Here is a 24,163-nt window from a genome sequence, read left to right as displayed (position 1 = left end):
TCACTGGGATGGCAGCAGCTCTAAACCGATTCATTAGCAAATCCTCAGACACGTGCCACGTATTTTTCCAAGCCTTGAAGGGAAAAAGTCGACGCAGCTTTGAATGGACCCCGGATTGTGACTCCGCTTTGGCCGAACTAAAAGACTACTTAAATTCAGCCCCGCTGCTGGTAAAACCTAAAGAGTTCGAAACTCTTTATCTTTATCTCGCCGTATCCACTCACGCAACCAGTTCTGCACTTGTACGGCGGGAAGGCGCCAATGACAAGCCCATCTATTTCACAAGCAAGACACTCCTCCCAGCTCAAACTCGCTACCTACCGCTTGAAAAGTTAGCCCTTGCTCTTGTTTCAGCGGCCAGGAAACTTCTACCCTACTTCCAATCACACCCTATCGTCGTCTTAACAGAACACCCCCCTCAAAGCTCTCATTCGAAAAACAGATCTCTCCAACTGGGTCTCGAAATGGGCCGTTGAACTTGCCAACTTCGACATCAGCTTTGAGCCACGAACGGCAATTAAGGGCCAGGTATTGGCCGACTTCATAGCAGAACTCACTCCAACAGACACAGCGGCAATCAATGCTCCAACCCCACCAGACGTTGCCGAACGTAGCTCCGTGACCACGCCCATGCCATGGCACCTCTTTCAAGGCGAGACTTGGCGACTTAATGTCGACGGGGCTTCCAACAGCAACGGAGCAGGAGCCGGGGTAGTCTTGGTCTCACATTGTGGAACACTGCATGAAAGCTCCATCACCATTGACTTCCCAGCCACCAACAACGAAGCTGAATATGAAGCCCTCCTTGCAGGTTTACGCTCAGCCATCGCGATGAAAGTCACCAAACTCGTTGTCTTCTGCGACTCCCAACTCATCGTCAATCAAGTACTCGGCGACTATGAAGCTCGGGACCCTCGAATGTTGAAATACCAAGCCACGACAGCTAAGCTCATCTCTCAGTTTCAAAATTTCGGCATCGAGCAAATCAACCGCGAACACAACGCACACGCGGACGCACTTGCAGGCCGCGCCTCAGCGTCCACAGCCTCAGAATTCAGAACCATCAACTTTAGCAGCATTGACCGACCGTCTTTTGAGCCAACTCCAGAAGTACTTACTGTCAAACTCGGTCCTAGCTGGATGGATGAGATCATTTCGTTCCTAAAGCACGATACCATGCCCACAGACAAGAAAGAGGCTTACCGTGTGAGAAACAAGGCTGCTTACTACTGGCTTTCTGAAAGCGGCCAACTATACAGGAAATCCATCTCTGGACCGTATCTCCTCGTTGTCCACCCCACCCAAGTGCCTGAAATTCTCACAGAACTTCATTCAGAGCTGCCACTCTGGCGGCCGCTCCCTTTGTCAACGTGCCATGAGCCAAGGGTACTTTTGGATGAACATGAAGAAAGACTGTGAAGAAGTTGTCCGAAGATGCCGACCATGCTAGCTGTTTTCCCCTATCCCGAAACAGCCTGCCCAGAACCTTTCCCCCATCACTAGTCCCTGGCCCTTCGCCCAATGGGGGCTTGATATCGTGGGAAAGCTGCCAACGGCTTCTGAAGGCTTCAAGTTTCTGATTACAGCAACAGACTACTTCTCCAAATGGGTTGAAGCTGAACCCCTCGTAACGACTACCGAGGCTGATGTCCGAAGATTCGTATGGCGAAACATTGTTACCAGGTTCGGCGTCCCATATGCCATTGTCTCTGACAACGAAACTCAGTTCGTCAGCAAGGACCTCACCAACCTTTGTGCCGAGTTTGGTATACATTTCTTCAACTCCACACCAGCCTACCCCCAAGGAAATGGCCAGGCAGAGGCCACAAACAAAACCGTCTGCGCCAGCATCAAGCGTCGGCTAAACTCAAAAAGAGAAAAATGGGCTGAAGAATTGCCACGTGTTCTATGGGCCTACCGGTCTACACCAAGGCGTTCAACAGGCCAGACTCCATTTTCAATGGCGTTCGGCATGGAAGCCGTGATCCCGTTGGAGTCAAAATTCCCAACTCTCAGAACAGAAACATTTGACCCCAAAACAAACGACGACGCTATGGCACAAGAGCTAATTTTGGCAGAAGAGAAGCGTGATGACGCTCGCCTGCACCTCGCTGAATACTAGCAGCAGGTGGCCAAGGGATACAACCGCAGTGTGTGAATCAAAAAGTTCAAACCATACGATTTGGTCTGGCGAAAGGTTGTGCAAGCCAGCAAGAAAACAAAATTCAAGCCCAACTGGCAGGGGCCTTTTCGTATCGTCAAGCTTGCTGGTGAAGGCGTCTACGTGCTGGAAGACATGAATGGGAAAGTTCTAACTAACCCATGGAATGCATAAAACCTCAAAAAGGCATACATGTAGCCAAAACCCTTACAGTGTGCCTCGTGTTCGGCCACTGCTTATCCTATTTTTCTTAATTGGCTTCGGCCCAAGTCTTTACATGTCAACTTTTACTTCGTATTTGTGGAATCAACGAAATTTTATCTGGCAATTTGTCATTCGCAATTCCAAAATTCCTTTTCATGACTTTGTATTTAAACTCGGCTTAATTGTTGTCTAACATCAGCTCAATTGGCCAACTACAAACGTTGACCTCGGTCACACCCACAAACGGCTCCTATGCCTCTGCTTCGGCCACTTTTACTGCCCAAAGAAGCAAAACGGACATCAGGTCCACCGAGCCCAAAGACACACAATATGGTTGGAATTTGGGCTCCGGTTCGGCTTAGCAAGACACTATGGTCGGCTACAGCCCGGTTACACTCACGCTTTGGTAAGCAAACCACCCACAAACGTTAAACACTATACTTACAGGCTAAGGGCTGACAAGTTGACCGAGCCCCAAACCACGGGTGTGTGCCCTCCACAACTTTGGCGACTAACCTTAGTATCATCCACTAAACTAGCAATTGGCCGAGAACAACACACGCTCGGCAAACTCTCTTTATTCTATTACTCTACTTTGGTTCAGGCTCGGCAATACCTACAACTATCAAACTTCAACAATTGGACAAACATTCCTACCACTAGGCCGAACCCAAACCAAAGTGGGGGCTGCAGGATAACTACTACTCCATTAACCAGGGCTCGGCAAACTTTCACATCAACACATCTAATATGGGCCAGGTTTGGCTTTACTATCACTATGCATTGTTCAAAGCTCGGCAAACACCAAAATGATGAAGCAGTCTCTACTTTGCTACATGTCAACATAACTCAGCCGACCCAAAACCATAGAAGGGGCTACGGATAACCATGATCTCAAACAAATTTCAAAACGAGCAAGTATGACAAATTCAAGAAAGCATTGCAAAAAGATGAGTCATTCATTTAAAAAGACATTGCATTCAAGCTCGGCGAAATATTCAAAGATAGCCTTCATTACATCTGGAACGGCAAAATCCAAACTCGGATCCGTCCAGTCCAAAAGTTCAAAATCAAAAGAAAGACAAAAATTATAACTTCAGCCTGGGCTACAGCATCAGCCTCGGCTACAGCATCCTCAACCTTCGACAGCCTCCTCAATACCAACTCCACGCCCAGCGGCATTTGCATCGACATCAGCACCACCACTGGCAGCGGCGTCCTCAGCCCGAGCATCCTTATCCACATTTACAAACTCCTGCTCGGCAGGAGCAGCAGCTTTCTTGCCACCATTACCAGCCTGCTCCAAACCTGTCGAGTCTACTGCAACGACGTCAGCATCGGTCAGGCCTTCAATGTCATCCTCGCTCTCGGGAAATTCCTCTGGCGGGAGAGGTGCACACTCCTCTTCAGTATATGGGAGAACGAGCTCGGGAGTTACTAGAGCAGGAATTGACTTTATCAAATTCGTATCAGCCTCCAGTTGCATAACTTCACAAGCGGCCTTCACGTCGTCCTTGTATCCCGTTCGGTAGGCGATGGGGACCCTCGTCCTGATGGCGTCATTTACCATTGACCGAGCCTCCCACATATACTCGGCCCCAGCTCGGTCAAATCCAGCCTGATAAGCTGCCCCATCAACCTCCTTCATCTTTCTCTTCTCCCTCCTCAAAACTTTGGCCACTTCGCCCTTGGCCTTCTTCATTCTTTCCTCCATCTCATCTCTCTCCTTCTCGAGCTCGGCCACCTGCGTTTTCACCGTCTTCAGACTTCCCTTGTAGCTTCTCACTTTTTCTCGCTCGACCTTTAAGTCCTCATGGAAGCGAGCTCGCTCGGCAAGAACGAGCTCGGACTCTTTTGATGAGCGGAGCAAGGCCTGCCCGGCCAGATAAACAAAGAGAACGTCGGCACAAAAATACGCAAAAGGACAAAAATGATGGCAAAGGACTAGGGTCGGATCATACCTGAACAAGGTAAGCACCGGCATGAATCAAGCTCGGCTGGAGGCCCTTTGGAATTTTTGCCATGTCCTTCGGTAAGGCTAGACCTTGGAGAATGGCAGTAGTCAGCCCAGGTTCAACTTTGACAGAGTCCTCCACCTTCACGACTCTGCCTTCGGCCATTGCGTAGTATGGAGCGAACTCCTGAGCAACGACACGGCCAGCTGAGCCAAAAGTTTGTTCAGCAGCCTTTGAGCCACCAGCGGCTGACGACTCGGTCTTCTCTTGCTCGCTGGGGCGAGAACTTGGTGGTTTGGTCGGGAAAAAGTCATGGGTGACTTTTTGCCGCTTTTCAACAGGCTCAGCTTCACCCGATCCCTTATGGACGGCTTTCCCGTCCCTGATGTTCACCCGAACTACGTTACGTCGACCCATCTCGTTGTTAGGCTTGGGCACGAGTGATTGAAGCAGAATGTGAATACCAGGCTGCTCGGCTTGCCGACTCTCTTGGAACCAGAACTCTGCTGGCTTCTTGAACGTTGGCAACTTCACCCTTGGCTGCTTACCGCCTCTTGCCGGCCCCGCCTTCTTTCCTCGGCTTTGACCTTCTGTGCTCGGCGCTGCTTCCCTTCCCTGTCTCCTGAGCTTTCCCTTGTAGGATGGCTCGTAACCTAGCAGCGTCGGCGCGTCTCTACAAACTTGTGACAAGAGGATATCGACGTGCGCCTCGACGGACAGGGACTGCTGAGTCTTGGTGATGGCTCGGTGATCTGCAAGAAGAAACGACAATCAACAAACAAAGAAATTTTACAAATATCCAGGCTCGGCTACACTAAAGATGAACGAGCTACCTCTGAAGTCTTTGACCTTTGGAACGATGAATCTACGGTTAGACTGATTGCCGAACTCAAAATTACCGCTCACTTCGACATAAAAATTGGCCCATTTGTCAGTATCGGGCAAGCCCTCCATTAGGGGTTGCTTCTTGCTACGTGTCGACAGGTATCGACGCTCGGTCTGGTCGTGCCTAGACATAATGTAGGTATGGAAAAGGTCGGCGACGGTGAACTCGAGGTCGTGGAGCTCCTTCAACTTAATTACCGACATTACTATTCGGTAGCTGTTGATGGCAAAATAGTGTGGAACGATGCTGAACCGAGCAAGAAGTTCCCTCAAGAAGGGATGGAGAGGGAACCTCAACCCAACCTCACATATCGCCATCAAAGGGACAGTGATGTGCTCGGGATGGTCCTCCCTCGTATCCTTAATTCGGTTGCTCGCCACTTGATTAATTACAACGTCGTCGGGGATACTGTATTCTCGGCAAAAATCTTGGTACTCCCTAGCGTTTCCACTGAAAAAATGGGCATGGGGGCAAACTTGGCCTCTTTCATAGAGATCGGCGAGTCCTCTACCCTCAGATTGGGATTCGCTGTACCCGGAACGTACAGAGGTGGGGGCGTCGGCATGAGGGACAAATCTGGATTCGGCCTCTGGCCCAGGGCGAGGCTCGGCCTCAGAGCGATTTGACGTAGTAAACGATATCTCAGGCTCGGTGTCAAACTCGTCGGCACCATACTCGAACACACGTTCGGCATTCGAATCATTAGTGTCGGTAGACATGTTCGAGGCGATGGACGATATTTGGTGTCGGCGCCTGTGTTGTTCCAACCACTCATGGAGAAACGAATCTCCAGAGTCTTCCCTCGAGCTTTCAGAGTCGGAAGAGATGAATATGACCGGGTGAGCCAGACCTATCAACACAAAGGAAAATGATGAGAAACCTTATCGTCGGTGATGGATGAGGATCTCTCTACGCTCGGCTACCCTACTGGCCCACCCTATCTTTGTCCTATGGGGAATTCAAGCTCGGGAGGATCTAAAGCTCTTGTAAGGGGCTCGGCGTCAGCCAAGCCCAGCCCACAACGAAGTTGGGGCTCGGAAGAACAGCAAGAAGGCAAAGATGAACAATTGTTCATCTCAGCCCTTGTACTATTCACACAAAACAAAAGAACCCCCAAAACCAAGAAAAACGACGAGAATGAGCGTAAAAGATGCAGAAATGAGGAGAGTGTGGTATATCGAACCCATACCTGGAAATTTCAACGAGATTTGATGAAGAAACCACTAAGAATCGAGACTGAGAGATGAACGAGCGTGGAACGAAGCTCTGGCAAATGAAGGTTTAGAGAGAGAAAGCAACGGTGGCTTCTCTCTCTAACCCGAGCCCTTTATATAGAGGTAGGGTTTGGGATTCGAGTTTCCCGCCCAAATCACTGCATCGCCGAACCTACAACATTGAGCACCTGACGCGTGGCCTGATGAGACGGCTTGGCAGAGCCCCGCGCGTGCCAACCGTCTCCCTGTCAGCCGTACCCAACGAGAAATGGACACCTGGCGTATCCCCATTGACCCAGGTCCATGACGGTTTGTTGAAAAAGATTTAGGCTCGGCTAAGTTCTGTCTAGCGACCGAGATCCATGCTCGGCGTTAAGAAGACTCGGCCAAAGTTCAACATCAATCCTAACCGCACACTCGGCGACGGCTGAGATTGAGGGGCTATTGTAGTAGGCCGAGCTCTATTGTGAATACATCATGAACCACGTCTACCCCTCTGCCACCGTCGGCTGCCGCACGGGGCAGCAAACACACTCCACCAGGCTCGGCGATAGCCGAGACGAGCCGGTTGTCGGCTCTGACTTTGTCCATCTCGTCCGACGACGAATAGTTTTATGTCAAGCTCGGCCACGCGGATGATGTTTGCCTAGCCCGAATACTCTTCGGGCTCGGCTTCCCCTCAAGCTTGGCAACCGTCAGGTTCTTCCGGGCTCGGCCACGTGCCCACCCCTGTGCAGAGGCGGTTATGCCAAGGGATAATCATGAGCGCACATGGGAGTGCCAGCTCACTCCCAAAAACGGTTACCAGATCTGTTCGGTGACGTCACGGTAACGTCGCCTGGCACGTGCCCGTGCTTGGAGGGCAAGTCAGGGAGCTCTATAAATACCTAGCGATGGTGACCCTAAACAGGTACATGCTACTACATACTCACACTCATTGTCTTCTGCCTCCTCTCTCTGCACAATACTTATCCTCTCGCCGGAGGGCCTTGCCGGGGCAACCCCCGGCCAGGTCTTAGTCGTGCACTCCCTATGCAGGCTAGGAGAAGACTCAATAACCGTCAAGCCACCAGCGGAGGAGAAGATCGAGGATCACGGGCCACACAATATCGTATATATAATTTTGGAAAGGATACGTACTTACATTCATGGATTGCTAACTAAGAATTCAAATTAATTAGCCAAATTCAGGGTTTCAAAAAAGTTAATTTTTATAAAGGAGAGATACATAATTACATTAATGGATTGCTACCTAAGAATTCAAATTAGTCAAATTCAGGATTTCAAAAAAGTAAAATTCTTTGACAATATTTTGGGATGATATCGCCATGTGTCGCATCCAAGTTCATTATCACGCAACGTCATTCTGTAATACTATAGGTTATAGATTTTCAATTGTCATGCATAGCAGGCAATGCGACTCCGGGATTTTAGAATCATGGGGGTCATTTATAAGCATAAATTCGATCTCTTACCAATTATAAATTAAAAAATCAATAGTAATGACAATTAAAAATCTAGTTTCAACAAAAAATACATCAAAAGCTCACCAAGCATTTCAACTAAAACAATAATCTTGTTTTCAATTTCACCCCAAAAAAAAAACTCAAGAACTCTTACAATTGCATTCAACGGATTTCGTATTTTAAATTCTTGCATGATAGTCTCTTTGTCGATAACATCAAATACGTTTTTTACGCTTGCTTTTTATTCTGTTGGTAGTATTTTAACTTTTACAAAAGGTTACAAATAGAAGTAATTTTTATAGTGGTCATCAAATTGTAGTGGGATGGTGCTTTATGTTTTAACTATCACGGAGGGTAGGGTGGGTTTCAAATGAAAAAATAATCGAGTGTGGTGCCATCATCAAATTGTAATGAAGTTATTTTAGAAAAAAAAAAAAAAAAAAAACTCAGTATAGTAATAGTATTTTTTTTCCTCCATGGCGTCGCCTGACCCCACTACTCTACTGTTGGAGGGGCGTCGCCTCTTATAGCAGGGGTTCATGCATGCATATATGCTACTAGTAAACGAAGAAGAGGAAACCAACTCGATCTCTCTTGTTTTGTGACCAAGAAAGTCAATATATTACTCCTATCAAGTAGTACGAAATAAATATATTTATATACACACGCCGGTCTTCACATTGGAGCGTTCTTAACTTGTTAAAATGCGGACCTCTCATTTCTCGATCAAATTTTGATGATTCGAGCCGTGTGTGTTTTTTCTTGACTGAATAAAAACCTACACCCATGCCCCTCCAAATAAAGCAGATACGCTCAAACCTTACCTGTATATGGATAATGTGGAGCAAGATGAATGGCCTGCGAATAATATTGCCATATTTTCAAAAATAAATTGGCAGAATTGAAAGCAAGCGGGGGTGTTTTAATTGACTTAATAATATATAATCCGCATGATTATTTTTTTTGCTTTTGTTTAAATTTTTTCGTCATTATAGGTTTCCATGAATATCTTTGCGAATTATTGATTAGACTCGACTAGAGGAACTAGAAAATAAAAAATAAAATATGAACGAAAACAAAAATTGATTGAAAACAAAAACAATCCAAAAATTTGTCTGTTTTGGATTATTTTCGTTTTTAGCGAATTTTTTTAAGGTTTTGATTAGATTTTTTTTTTTACTTTTCAGATTTCTCTCGTCGAGATGAACCAAAAATCTACCAAAAATGTGATGCAAAACAAGCAATGGTGAAAAAGAATGAATAAAGACAAAAATAATCTTGCCAGAACTCGTTAAGCCAAAACACCCCGGTTAGCTTTCAATCATGTCGACAATATTGTAGAACTCAAAAGTTTTCTTTTCTTTTGCCCATCAAAAAAACAAAAAGATCAATGCTCCGTGTCACAGATGATGAGATAGGTGTCTAAATAACTAATTAATACTCCCTCTGTTCCGAATTGTGAGTCCCTCTTCGGAAATCCAACTATTTTAGAAGGAATCATGATTGCATTGACAGATTTTTTTATTTCCAATTTTGGCCCTATTTATGCAGTTTTCTTTTTTTTTTTTTTATGATGGGATTTAAAAATTGGCCCTGTAATTTCTGCTAAATAGTCCCAACTCACGAGGAAAAAATAGACTTCCTTTCTTCTTCAATATAGGTGCCACTTTGGCCTATTAAATGACAATCAATTGGAGGCAATAAAAGGCAGGTCACAGAAGAGAGAGGGCATAATGGGAAAGTTTGAACTTTTTGGTGTTAACTTTTCAAACTGGATTTTCATTTTGGAACGCTCAAAAAAAGAAAGATGAACCTTCAATTTGAAACGGATGAAGTACATGACATGATATCCAACCTCCAAATGCGAAAAAATAGATTTCAAAAGAAGAATAGCCCAGGACCCGCCAGCCATAAGAAAGCCATATGCATGCACCACATGCAGTATCCATTTAGTATCTTTCAATGCTCCACTTCATAGCCACTGATCCACAGCTATCAAGCAAAACCTACAGCAAAAACAGAGGAAACAGAGTACTCAGGATTCTAACCAGAATATTCTTAGCCCTCCAAAGATTAGGAGTTGATATGATATTTTACATATGCTCTCGCATATCGCCACATGTCACCACCTACATGAATTGTCCATTGGCAATGTCAGACTTGATTATGCCACGTGTCATTGTTTGGACACCCCGCCACATCAGTGCAATACCTCATTTCATGCCAACACGATATTTCCTGATACGTCATCATGGATACCTCCTTACTATCTGGGATGGATCTCCTTGACAGGAGCAGTCTATTTTTGGTACAAACAGATTCTTGCACAAGTTTTTTTTTTTTTTTCGCTTGGCGATTCTTGCACAAGTTCTCGCTCAACTTTGTATATACTAGCAAAACATTTTTTGTGGGTATTAATGAAGGATGTTCCAACCCAGCTTGCACACACCTCAAATTAACCGATCCCTACAACGGTACAACCTCTTCAATAGTCATTTTACACGCTTACACATGAATTGAGACGGGGTCAAGAGGTTTTAGCAAGGGAAGTTAAACTAGAGGTTTTAGGAAGGTAATAAACTCCTAAGTCTCAAGCTGGCTTACACCCATAAGGCCAACGGCTAAGGATTAATATAACATCATTGAGTGCATGTTTGCGAGATTTTTTTTTTACAGATTTTGAGATTCAGCTTTTCAAAATCAATTAAGAGTATTTGTCAAAAATTCGAGATAACAGATTCTCGAATTCTACAGATTCTGAAAAGCTAAAAAAGGAATGGAATTTTCAAAATCTTAAAATTGGGTTTGGGTAGCTTTTTTTGAGATTCTGTAACATAAATCCTAAAAAAATGAAAGAAATTCTCTTGATCTCACAGCTGCAACAAATAAGTTTTTCAATTTCAAACAAAAATTTAAAATCTAACATCTGCAGCATAATTTGAAAAAAAAAATGTAAAATCTGAATCTATAGTTATCACAGACACACCCTGAGTAGAAATAGAAAGTAATTTAAATCCACAAATAATATCAAACTACGAGGTCCTTCGGGCCCTCTCATAAAAATATGGTGGGAGAAGCACTAGAAATATTTTACAATCACGTAATATACCAACTCTTTTTACAAAATTACATTTTCATGTATGTGAGAGGGGAGCAATGCCCAGAGTACTAAAAAAAAACTTTTCCAACCAAAATGAACTTGAGGATAAATGAGGTTGAGGACAAGTTAATTTGGACAGATTTTCAATTGATGGCTACTTATGCTTCTCTATTTTTAGTAGAGGTGACAAATGAGGAGTTGTGGCCGAAGGGCGGTAAACGAGCCGAGCCGACTTGAGCTTTGTTGAGCTCGTGTTACAGCCTACAATTTTTATTTATTTAATTAGTTATATTGCTGTTATTAATTGGTGTTATGTTTGGGTCTCAATTAATTATTTTGCGAGTGCTATGAATATTGATGTCACGATTGTAATATATGGGGTATGAGATTGATGTTGGGTAAAATAGTGGAACCGAATGGTAATTTTATTAATTGCGTTATGTTCCATACAAATCTAATTAACTAATTAGCTATAATATAGGAAGTAGTGGGTAGTTTTACAAAGGTAGGAGTTATTTTCACGGTGTAGGGTTTTATTTGGATAGAACGTATAAGAGATTGAGAGAACTTTGTGAGAGAGGGGAAAAGAGAGAGAGAGAGAGAGAGAGAGAGAGAGAGAGAGAGAGACGGCAGTTAAAGGTTTGGTGGCTTTGTGATCAATCGGGTAAGAAATTCTTGAACCCTTTATTCTTGTTCCTTTTTCCATTCTTTGTCGTTCATGGATTGGGGTCAAGTTTGACTTTTGGAAGGTATAGAACAATGGAATTACTGAGAGGTTAATTGGGTTCCATTCTTTTGGCACCAATGGTTTTTCTTTTAATCCTATTGATATTGACATATGGAGAAGTGGAGATGCGTGTGATGTGGGTGTTAAACCAGGTGTCTAAATTGTGCATGGCGGTCGTGTGGCTGGCGAAGTGGTGTGTGGCGGTGCGTGTGTTGGTTCAATGCAAGAGGTGCCACAGGTTGGAGTTTGTGGGATGATTTTAATATTTACAATTATAGACTTGTAGTGGAGTTAAATGGTTTTGGAGTTAAAATTGTTATGGGAGAGTTGAATAAGTGATGGCGTGGCAGGTTAGAGTTGGGTTTTGTTTGCTACTGTTGGTTTAACACTGTAGGATTAGATTATAGGTTTGGGCCTTTTACTAATTATAATAATACTTCTACTTCAATGGTCAGCGATAGATATGTATTAATTAGTCAATTTATATGCTTTATTCTTACAGGTTAGTTTTTTTTGCGTGTTCGAGTTGCATTACTTTTGGACCCAGGTGAGTAGTTAAGTATGTTACGTATTTTCGAAAGTTTCCTGTGTCCCTTAAAAGTATTTCCTTCAGAAATTTATATGAATGTTGTTCGGAAACTCAAAATTGTTTATAAGTTGTTCTATAAATTGGCATGCGATGAATTTTCTAAGATCAATTGTTAATATTCTTTTTGGTGAGAACCTGGTGGATATTAATGGGAACATTTATCTCGGAAGTCCAGGGAACTTATTCCTTCTCGTGTTGGTGACCCTGGCCATTAGGGAAAAGACCGTGTTAGGCCGGTGACCCTAATGCTCAACGGCTTTCTTTCGCCGGATCGTCTTAGGGAAAAGTACCACGGGCTGCCAACCCTGGTGACTCTAAGTTCGATATTGGATCCAATTTTGATGAGATTTATTTTGGCCATGGTACTATTTGATTGTGGTTCCCCATTGTTGATGGAGTTATTGTTGTGATCACCACCAAGAATATTTGTTTGGCTAAATGCTTCATTGATTAATTTATTATTCTATTGGACACCTCGTATGCCAAATTATGATTTAATGGTAAATTATTTTTATCCCCGCTTTCAACTTTATTTATTATATATAAGTCTATTCACTGAGCTTGTCAGCTGACGGATTTATTCCAACTTCTCTTTCAGGCAAGTTAGGGAGTTAGGCAAGGACTCTGGCGGCACCTCGGGAATTCCTTTGTTTGACCTCCTTAGGGTGTATCATTCTAATTTTATTTTAATAAACGCTTCCGCATTGAAAACAATTGTCAGATAACAAATTCTTTTTTTTTTTATTGTTGGACCACTGGATATTGTTTGGTTCATGGGATGATTGTATCCCATTTTTATGATTGAGACACATTTGGCTTTTGATTTGATTAATAACGAAAAAACGATCATTTGATTTTCAGTTACTTTGATTTATTCAGGCTGCGTGTTCCATGGATTAGCCTCATGGTTCACGGCCGGTCACTTCTCATTTTTGGGGTGTGACAGCTCGAGCTCGGTTTGTTTACTAGATGAGCCAAAAACTTGAGCTTGGGCTTGGCTTGAGCCTTAACGAGTCTCTTTATTCGAGTCGAGCTTTGTTGAACGAGCTGAGCTCCATTCGGCAGCCGAAAATTCGAGCTCGTCAAAAAGTCGAGCCGAACTTGCGAGCTGCTCGGTTCTTTTAACAGCCCTAGGGGGCAGTTTGATGGGGGTCACGGGTTGCAAAAGGACAAATAGTGAATGACTTGAATACGGGTGCATTTGATATGATTCAATCATACCCATGAGCCCACTTTGAGTCAATAACCTGCATGACGCCATGGTAATAAAAAAACTAAGGGAAAATCACGGTTAATGACGTGTTTTGATAATTAATACCGGCCAAAGACAAGCTGAGAATGCTGAAAATGTCCTTAGCGGATATTAATTATCAAAATACGCTGTGGACCATCATTTTCCCTAAAACTAAAACAAGCTTTCAGTTCAAAGTGTTTGAAATTTGGGAAAATGACGGCCAATGACGTGTTTTGATAATTAATACCCGTTAAGGACATTTTCAGGCTCTAATTTTTAAGACATGCTGAGAATATTTGTTAATGCTGAAAATGTTATTGATGGCTATTAATTATCAAAACACATCATTGACCATCATTTTCCCTTACTAGTTTCTTGTTTGGAGCGGGCCAGCCACTCGAAAATCTCTTCTCAGGTCTATAGAGGACCGAACACATTGGTTCATCCAACGTGAACCCGCAAGCTAATCCAGTTCCCCCGAATCCAATAAATTAATCTCGGCCGGTCGGCCCAATAGATTTTGGGTTGAGTTAGTAAATATTCGCCACTACTAGAGCCCACAAACTAATTCTCCGACGGGACATCGAAGTGGGGATTCATGGGATGGACAGCTCCTAACTCGTGGTTAGTGTCCTTACTCCTCAGTTGGCCGCCCGTGACGCCTCACGTGGGAATGGGAATGCTGTCAAGCATCTCCTCTGCCAAAATGGTGTTGAGCGGCCGATTTAGTCGTTTATTTAGGCAATCAGCTACTCGGATTTTGATCGAGTAATAGACGGTTCAGATTTGTATGCTTTGAGATTTAATCCAAGCCGTCCGTGCTGAGATGAATGGCCGGATGCCGCTCGTCATCCGCTTGGCAGCATCTCCGGGTCCACGTGGGGGACGTGTAGAATCAGGACAAAGTGAACCTAGAATTTAATTTCTGTCACTCAAATATAATAATGTTCTTTTACATACTTGAACATTAACATACTTTTATATTTTATTGAGTTTTATTCAACGATTGGGAGAATTCCCCCCTCCCCGAAACAGTAAGATAAGTTATTTAAATTAAAGAGACAAATTCACCTAATTTTTATTGGAGTATTTAGGAGAAACCACATGTTCATGTCCCAGGATACAAAATATTTGTTTTTTTTTGGCTTACTTTTTGTACCTACTCTTTTTTGATTCTTGACGTCGAGATCAATTAAAAATCTACACAAATTTAATGCAAAACTAAGAGCATCTCTAATGGGAGATGTCAATTCCTACGTGGACATGTTAACGGTAACAATTGACACTTAAATTCAATCCAACCTAATAGTCTTCTTTGATGCCAAAATCTACGTGGCTTTGAAGGGAATGACAAAGTTGTCAAAGTTGACAACCACCCTCCTCCATGCCAAATTTCAAAAAATGACGGTTTGAATTGACATAAGAATTGACATTAAAGGTTGGAGAGGGATAACTTGATGTCAAATAAAAAGAATTTGACATAAGGATTGAAAAGAAAAACTTTGATGTCAAACTGGAGATACCAAAATACCACGTAAACCTTCAAAAAACAGTTGACATCTTCAATATAAAGTCATGGGTCGGAGATGCTCTAACGAGCTCAATTTTAATTTTTTTAATAAGGAAGACGTGTAACGTGTGTGCCATGTGTATTGGCTCTATTAAAGAAACGACGTCAGTTTGCATACTCGAGCGGGCAAGAAAGGTATCGAACTGTCCCAGAGAGCGTCTTGAGCGACGCCGCGTGTACCAGTTAGACGAGGACTCGAGCCACTCGACGGTGGCCCAAAACCGATGGTATTGAAGTGAGCGAGCGAGTGAGATTTTGGGGAAGCAAATGTTGGGCATTTGTTGTTCCAGAAGCATCTTAACCAAAACCCTCCTCTTCAAAGCTGCGACCACCTCCCTTCCCCGCCGGCTTCAGGTTCGTTCGGTGATGATGGCCGACTCTTCCTTCAAGAAGATTCAGATTCACAGAGACGACACCGTCAGTCTCTCTCTCTCTCTCTCTCTCTCTCTCTCTCTCATTTGCTCACGTCAATTAGTTCACCCATTTTGTAGTGTACTCGTATTTTTTCTTTATTTGGATCTTGGTTGCACGCATTTTACATTGTCGATGTTACGCTCCCGGCCGTGCGATGCTTTTGTTCTGTTAAGTCGATTGATCAAACTGTTTAAGTGTTAAGAGAGTATTTGTTGTAATCGTCAATCTGATTAGAGAGAGAGAGAGAGAGAGAGAGAGAGAGAGAGAGAGAGAGAGAGAGAGAGAGAGAGAGAGAGCATTTGAGTGTTTGTGTGAGAGAGGAGAGAATTACGGCTAGGGTTTGGTTAGTTGAAGGAGCGTTTGGATGTTGAATTGAAGGAATTTCTTGGTTGTATTATAGACATTGAACAAAAATAGCCTTTTGGTGGGGAAAACTTCTTGCAAACGAAGAAGACTACATGAAATTTATTTGTTACTCTGCAAATTACACAATTTTGCGAGGACCATTTTTCGGATTGAGACATATAACAGATAAGAACTTGTTACATCAAACTTTTTCCTAAATCTTCTTGTCCGTTTGAGAATCTGACCCAGTTTTCGCTGGTAAGTAATTAGTAAATTTCGATGTGATTCATTGATTTTTCCTGTTTTGCTTTTGGGAAAATTCAATCAGACATTTGACGCGTATGTGGTCGGCAAAGAAGATGCTCCTGGAATCGTTGTGCTTCAGGAGTGGTGGGGTGTTGACTTTGAGATTAAGAACCATGCTTTGAAAATTTCTCAATTTGACTCTGGCTATAAAGCTCTCATCCCCGAGTAAGTATTTTCACTTGAGAAAATTAACGTACTTTTTATATTGCAAACTTAGAGAACAGATAATGGATTTTGTGCCCTTTTTTTAATGTTTGATTGTAATCTCTCGCCCTTTCAGTTTGTATCGGGGGAAAGTTGGCTTAGATGTTGCTGAGGCTCAACATTTGATGGATGGTCTTGACTGGCAAGGTGCTGTGAAGGATATCCGCGCTTCAGTTAACTGGCTCAAAGCCAATGGGTCAAAAAAGGTCTGTTATTTTTCACCTTATACTAAGAGTAAGCAACAATATGACCTCGGCTTTATTTTATGAAGTGGCGCTGGTGGTCGAAGCACCCTGTATGTTCGAATTGCCTAGCTTCAGACTAACTAATTCTCGGACCAATTTGAGGTCTGTGTTTTGACATTGCAACGACTGATAACATGTGCATACATTGTGGAATGCAGGATTCTTTTGTTTACATTTTCCTGTATTCATTGACAAAAACTTTCCCCAAAAATCTACTGTTTACGGGATCAGATTTTAGAGGTACCTAATCATAGTGGAAAGTTTACAAGGGGTTCCTAATAATAGTGGAAAGTTTACACTTGGTTCCACAAGCAGCTTAAGAGCAAGAAGCTTACATTTTTCCATAATTACCTCTCCTTTCCTGCAAGTAATTGCGGTCAAAGTAAGGCCACGGGGTCGGGGTCCATATGCCTATGCAGACAGGCATCTAGTCATCATGCCAAGTAGTTGATTTGCATCATAAATATGCATAAATGCTATCCTTTTATGTATAAATAAATGACCTTATGTTAGTCTGTAAACTCCATTTAAGCAATGAGAAGAGAATAAGAAATGAAGAACATGAAATCCTATGAAGCATAGATACTGATGCGGGACGAACACAACACGATACAAAGATGACGATACGAGAAATTCAGAAAAACAGGATACAGATACGGCTGGGATACGTTAGATTAAGAGGCATTTTTTTTTAAGTTTTTAGCATTATATTACCCATAATAACAAGAACATAGATAAAACTATTGTTTTTTCCTTATGCAATATTGTTGTATATAGGTTTACTTGGTTACTTGTTTGATTATTTAAGTTTGATTTTGTCGAACACACGTACGACACAATAAAAATGTTAACAAAACTGATAAAATAAAGAAGCAGATACTTTTTAGAATCTCCCTATGTCTCTCTCTCTCTAGAAAATAAGCACTTGTAGATCTATCATTTTCATTATTCCTATCAATTTTAGTCTACTACCAAGCAAGGAAGTGTCACAATCTTAATTTTAAGAGTTAAAAATTATTTTTTATGTTGTGAATACGTCTGGGATACGTATCCACGAGCATTGGAGGAGTATTGGTATCCAATATGGATACAATACGGATACGACTCCCATCTAGAAGTATCCGTGCTTCATAGATGAAATCTAATTGTGCCCTGGTATCTGTGGACATGAGAAGTAAATGAATCCGTTTTGCCCATCATAGTTGGACCCAACACACCATGTAACATAGGCAGTTTCGTAACACTAGCACTCTTTTCTTTACTAAAAGAACCGGTTGTGAGGTCGTGGGACTCCATCTTTCAAAACTAAAGTTTGGAAACACATTGCTTTGTTGTTTTACCTTGGTTGTAGCTCTCAGCTGGCATCAATGCAAAAGTGACTGAAGTCTGTTGTCGAGGCTACCAGAGATATGGTGGGGTTGACCCCTACTTTCATCACATTTGAGGGATTGTGGGAAAGGGAAACGCCAACCCCTGTAGTTTTATGCCATGGCCGTTGACCCTAAGTTTAAAATTGCCGAACCCTTGGTGCATAAAGTTATTATCATTTATCAAGTACACCATCAACAATCTGCTACTTTGTTTCTTATTTTATGTACTCTTTGAGTATTATTTGATCCTAATTACCCATATGTTTGTTATCTCACTAAATAGTATATACCCATACTTGGTTGACTATTAAAAGCTTGAGTTCTCAAACATGGAACGTAGGTTTGAGCCTGAGGGAAGCTACTTCTTTCCGAGGTTCTGTAGAAGTAAAACCCATACAAAATTAGCTGCTACAATGGTCTGATGTTTTTTTTTTTCAGTTTACTTCTAAAATTACCCTTGGAAATTTGCTTTTGCTTAAATGGTCAGCGTAGCACATGAGGAGTGGTTAGTTCGACCTTTTTCGCGGCTTTTGTCTGACACGATGGCATGCTTTAATTACATATAGTCTGGTTCCCATTTTAGTGAATTTGTCCTCCTATTTTGCTCGATTATTAGAGTTATCAAGATATCTTTTATTTACCAAGAACTGAATGCCTTTTGGTGAATTTTTTTCTTCTTTGCGAACTTGCAATAGGTTGGCGTGACTGGATTCTGCATGGGTGGTGCTCTCTCCATTGCAAGCTCTGTTTTAGTCCCTGAAGTTGATGCTGTTGTAGCATTCTACGGAGTTCCCTCGTCAGAGCTTGCAGATCCTACGAATGCTAAGGCACCTGTCCAGGCTCATTTTGGGGAACAAGATGGTTTTGTTGGCTTTTCAGATGTGACGGTATGGTTATGTGGCTCTGTTTACGCTACCATCACTAGCATCTAGCTTTCATTTTATCACCCTTTTATTTTTCTTTCATTTTTCTGTTTTGCTCCTAAGGAAATCAGCTCCTCTACATATTAATAAACGCAGAAGTGGAAGAAAATATATTTATCTTAACAAATTACGTGAAGAAGTCGTACTTGAAATAGCCAAAATAAAACAACTAAGTGCAAACGTATCAAGAACGGTTAGATTTACTAAGTATAATTTAAGTAAATAGTCTTTGTTTTAATTTGTTAGTTTGTACATTAAGTTATTTGGTGTTTGCACGACCCAGTTGTGTGACCACCACAAGCCTTAAGTCACAAGTTAGTTTTTGTTTTCTGGTTGTTCTTAGATGTTTTTGGATAGCTACAGTGCTGATAAAAAGATGCTTTTGTGTGGCACCGAACTTAGCTCAAACCTAGTTATGCCGGTGGCTTCTAAAATAGTAGTTGGAAGAAACATGAATACCTTTATTATTGGCTTGTTGTGGGGATAATAACATCTCTGATCAAATCGTTGATTAGGGAACAAGGTGAGCTGGGAGCGAGCAGGCTCTGTAGCATGGAATCTTTAATACTCCTATGTTTTTTGAACGGCTAATGCGAGGAGGCCTCTATGAGTCTTAACTCTTAACAAGAAAATCGTAGAGTCTATCTCCCCAAGAAGGCTAAAGATCATTTTTTGCTGGTAAATAGGTTACAAATCATGTATGTATGGATATACTTGGTACTTTGGTTGTGATTAATGGTTGAAATGATCTGGAGCATGTGAATTTGGTGTAAAATTTTTAGTATCCTTCTGTTGATATTATTCACTTGAGACATCCTTGCATTTGAAGAGATTTGAATTTTGAACATCTCCAATCCCCAAAGGGAATTAAGTTTGATTTTTGTTAACAATTTACGGGCTCTTTCAGGCTGCTAAAGCTTTGGAAGAAAAGCTGAAGGCTTCAGGAGTTCCATATGAGGTACACATTTATCCAGGCAATGCACATGCTTTTATGAATAGGTCTGCAGAGGGTGTGGAGAGGAGGAAAGGTATGGGCATGGCTGATGAGGATGAAGCTGCAGTGGAGCTGGCCTGGTCTCGCTTCCGTTCATGGATGAGTCGCTTCATGTCGCCTTAAGGCACTATGAGTTACATACTCGTCATATAAAGTTTCCACCTTAACTTAATAATGCCATGTTACTATCTAAGACATATTAGGAGAACTGCCTTGTGCTGTTCTTATTGCGTAGTTCACGGGTGGCACTTGAATATTTGCTTTCCGGTGACAACGGTTACTCCTTTAAATTTGGTTCTGTGCTTTGTGAGTGTAAATGTTTGTTTTCCTCTGTATCTTACTATTCCCGTGTGAACAAGTGCCTCGCATTTCAAGAATTAGATGGTTGAAATTGTGATTGACTGCTTCAGATTAGGGCTTCGATGGAAACCGGCTATTTGTCCGATTTGAAACCACGCAAAAATATCTAGACACTGTTTGAAACTCTGGTAACTGGGAAACTTGGGAACCTCACCGTCTATGATAACGGCTTGTTGGCGAGATTCATCTTCATTTGATAGATAGGGTTTTGTTTCCTAGTCAGGTTCAAAGTCAAAGCATGATCTTATCAAAAGACCTATGGGTACAGCATTTGTTGTACACTGGTTTGTGTGATCCACCTCGGAGTCTCACACCAATGATCGGAGCCATTCAATTTGCTTAAAACGTCGTTAATCACTAGAATTTGTATCCTTGGAGCCTAAATGCTGTCACCTTGTCAAGTGCCGTCACCTTGTCAAGTGAGTGGTTTGTAATTTCTCTATGAGTCTCTGTGGGGTGGTCCGCCCATGCATTAGTGCTGTGGAAATTCTCAACTTATTGATGGGGAATGTGGAAAATTTTTCTTACCCATTAAGTTCCTTGTCTCACACAGCTGAAAGCATAGGTTTCTAGAAGCTGGGGGGGGTTTTCCTTTTCCTTTCAGAATGGCCGCAAAAATGAGAAGATTTAGCAGACATCTAGATTGGATACATGCACTTGATATTAAAGTAAGGACTGAAGGAAATTACAATGAAAATGCTGATGACTTTCCATCATCTAATCCTCTGAAATGCCAAATATTAGCAAAGGGATTATTTATTTATTTTTTTGAACTGCAACAAAGGGATTGATCATTATACTCCCTCTATCCCAAATTGCTGGACTCCTACGAAAAGACATGCAATTTTAAGATCATAAAATAAAATGCTTCACCAAATAATTTTTTGATGTTCTTTGCATTGTATTAGAGAGGTCAAGAAGTACTTTAATTTGATGTAAGGAAATTTTAAAAATGATGCTCGAAAGTACTTTATTTTTTTATTCAAAAAGTGCATGACTTTTCGTAGGGGGCGGACAATTTGGGACGGAGAGAGTAGCAGTTTTCTAGAATGGATACATATACTTGATATTAAAGTAAGGATCGAAGGAAATTACAATGAAAATGCTGATGACTTTCCATCATCTAATCCTTTGAAATGGCAAATATTAGCGAAGGGATTGATCATTATACTCTATGGGTCCCAAATTGCTGGATTCCTACAAAAAGACGTGCAATTTTAAGATAAAAAAATAAAATGCTTCCCCAAATAATTTTTTTTTGATGTTCTTCGCACTATATTAAAGAGGTCAAGAAGTACTTTAATTTGATGTAAAGAAATTTTAAAATGATGCTCGAAAGTACTTTATTTTTTTTAATCTAAAAATGCACTACTTTCTATAGGGAACAAGCAATTTGGGACGGAGAGAGCAAGAGTTTTCTTCTTTCCCTTCCCCTTCATATTTGTTTTTTGATTAGTGCTTGGATGGCAGGAAGTGGATGCATGGCGATTGCAATTGCACCATAAATTTTAATATGCCATCACAGCAGGATTGCAATCCATCGAAACTATATAGTACTTGTGGATTAGTTAAGGACATGTTTGGTGCCAGGATTGTAATCGCGCATCCGTGGTACAAGGAAACATGTACCACCACATGTTCCCCAGGATTTGGTAGTTCCGCGTTTGTTGTGGGACTAAAGATAAAGACTAGATTAGACAGGACCGTATTATTTGCTCTCTTAATGTCTCATGCAAGGGATTATCCAATACCACCCGGGGGTGGCACTAATTAATCCGGACCCTTGAGATTATTTCCTTCTTCAATCAACGGTGATACATATATATTCTCCATTCTTTATCCCATCCTTTATCCTACTCATCACGCACGGTACAACTAATCTCCTACTTCATACAATCTCATACAGTATATTGCCGCACGAAATCACATGTCGCCATATCGCCATCACTAATTCCATTTTTTTGAAGTTTTGAAAAATAATTCGACAATCAAACAAGCTGGCCACAAGTGTCAACCCACCCCGCCTTTGGTAACATCTTTTTGAGAATTCATTTCTCTAGTACATGCTCAGTTCGATTTTCAAATTAAAGTAGGAGAAGGGATTGGGGAACATGTTGACTTTACATGGTCCCCTTGATCAGTAATTAGGCTGGTGTTTGTTGCAACGCATTAGTCTCAAATTGCCTGCAGAGTTGGACCATCAGGGGGATTAGGGCTTCTAGTCCCTTCTATGATGGACTTGATAATGCATATAGGAGGGAGATTAGGGCGTTAATTTGGACCACATGTCCTACATGTTTTCTGAAGAAATTAATCTGGCGTTTGTCGTCGCACGATAGAGCGTGAATTTGGGTGAGTTCACGCTATAAAAGTAACGTTATTTTTTGGTATTTAGTTCAAAGAATTTTACCATTCAAGACAACTCATTTCATCAATAACTAAATTGACTGAATTATTGTATTTTTGATATTTTTAGTGGCAACAAATGGTATTTTTTGACATTAGTCTGAAGACCAAATATAGCGTGAACTCACCCTTTGATGATCAGTCCAACCTAATTTTTTTGACGTGGAGTAAAATTCTGGTCAAAACTCTCTGTAGTCCTTAGCTCAAACTTTGTTTTACTAGAATTCTTATTCAAATCAAGATAAACTCAAAATTTTATATGACCACTTTTTTCCTTCTCAAATTCACCATAAGTTAAACATTTGCTTAGATTTATACTTTGAATTCAGTTTTTTACTCAAATTTGAGCAGAAATTTGGGTAAGGGTTAGAGATGCTCTAAAAGAATTATTGGACAACCATTAGTTGGACTATTTAATTATGCTGTGTTCCGCTTTAACTTTTTAAAAAATAAGTACTTATTTGCAATTTTAAAACTTAAAAATAATAGGCTTACTAAAATCAAAAAATATGTAATATGGATATTATTTGATAGATTTTCAATGAGATCTATCAAATCTTGCAAAAAAAATTGAAAAATTATTTTTGTATGCCTATTATTTTTAAACTTGAAAAGATCATTATTTTTTAAGTACTTATTTGAGAATCTGGAACGGGCTTTAGCCTGACCCTTTGACATTATTTCTCTTCTTCATCTAAAAGTAAAAATAATCCTCCATTTTTTTTTACTTCATTCTTAATTATCCCATGCAGCCAAATCAAAAAAACAACTAGCCACATACTACATGCAATCTCGTCTATTATTTCGGGGCTCACATGCCATCTCCATCTAATTTGTTCTTAATTTGGCATTTTTAATCCCTCCAAAAAAATAATCTGGCAATAAAACGTGCCCATCCATCACAATCTTTTTCCCACTCGAATCGGTGAAATGAGTTACCGACGACTATCTTTAATTTTGTTAGTCAGGATTTATTTATTTATTTTTCTGAATAGGCAAATTCATTTGCACTTCTATGAAATTAATTAGTAGTATATCATTTTGTTATATTTTTCTTCGTTGCTACTTGCAATATGAAGTTCTTAGACTTTAATTTTCCCGTCCCAATCCTCGTCCCCAGGAATTAATGCCATATCTTGTTCCTTTGTCCTTATGCTGACGTACACATTGGTTTATATCTTTACTCCATTTTGTTTCAGTTCACCATTTTCCATTTGTTGTCTATTTTCAGAAATTGGATGGTTGCCCTATCTCTGTCATCATATAGCTATATATATATATATATATTTATGCATTATATGGACCAAATGGAATTACGTATGATCTTGAAACACCCGAAAACCTTTCCTTTTTGCGTAGCTCAATTTGATTTGATTTTATCCGATTTGAAACGAACTTGGTTGTTCAGATTTGACTACGTACTTAAAGACTTAGACGTACAGCTTCGAAAAGTATACACTCTATTAATTAAAGAGCCTCAATTTATTTTC

At 41.2% G+C, this 24,163-nt stretch overlaps 1 protein-coding gene across 1 annotated transcript; it reads left to right on the top strand.

The window, feature by feature from the left end:
- The first annotated feature begins 15,189 nt into the window (after positions 1-15,189).
- Positions 15,190-20,316, top strand: LOC131330689 (uncharacterized). Its single transcript, XM_058364364.1, has 5 exons — positions 15,190-15,523; positions 16,194-16,336; positions 16,452-16,581; positions 18,686-18,877; positions 19,821-20,316. Exons 1-5 carry the CDS (start codon positions 15,374-15,376, stop codon positions 20,028-20,030), a joined length of 825 nt encoding a protein of 274 aa, XP_058220347.1. The 5' UTR covers positions 15,190-15,373; the 3' UTR covers positions 20,031-20,316.
- The last annotated feature ends 3,847 nt before the right edge of the window (positions 20,317-24,163 follow it).

This window comes from Rhododendron vialii, chromosome 6a (genome assembly GCF_030253575.1).
Source record: "Rhododendron vialii isolate Sample 1 chromosome 6a, ASM3025357v1".
NCBI classification, from domain to species: Eukaryota; Viridiplantae; Streptophyta; class Magnoliopsida; order Ericales; family Ericaceae; genus Rhododendron; species Rhododendron vialii.
The sequence above is the reverse complement of the archived record's forward strand: the minus strand, read 5'-3'. Positions and strand labels throughout refer to the sequence as shown.

What these genes read in the sequence shown, in the direction of transcription:
- LOC131330689 (XM_058364364.1), top strand. Translation starts at nt 15,374, where the DNA reads ATGTTGGGCATTTGTTGTTCCAGAAGCATCTTAACCAAAACCCTCCTC. An exon ending in AGATTCACAGAGACGACACC is followed by an intron (nt 15,524 to 16,193) that starts GTCAGTCTCTCT and finishes AAATTCAATCAG; the next exon opens with ACATTTGACGCGTATGTGGT. An exon ending in TTGGCTTTTCAGATGTGACG is followed by an intron (nt 18,878 to 19,820) that starts GTATGGTTATGT and finishes GGGCTCTTTCAG; the next exon opens with GCTGCTAAAGCTTTGGAAGA.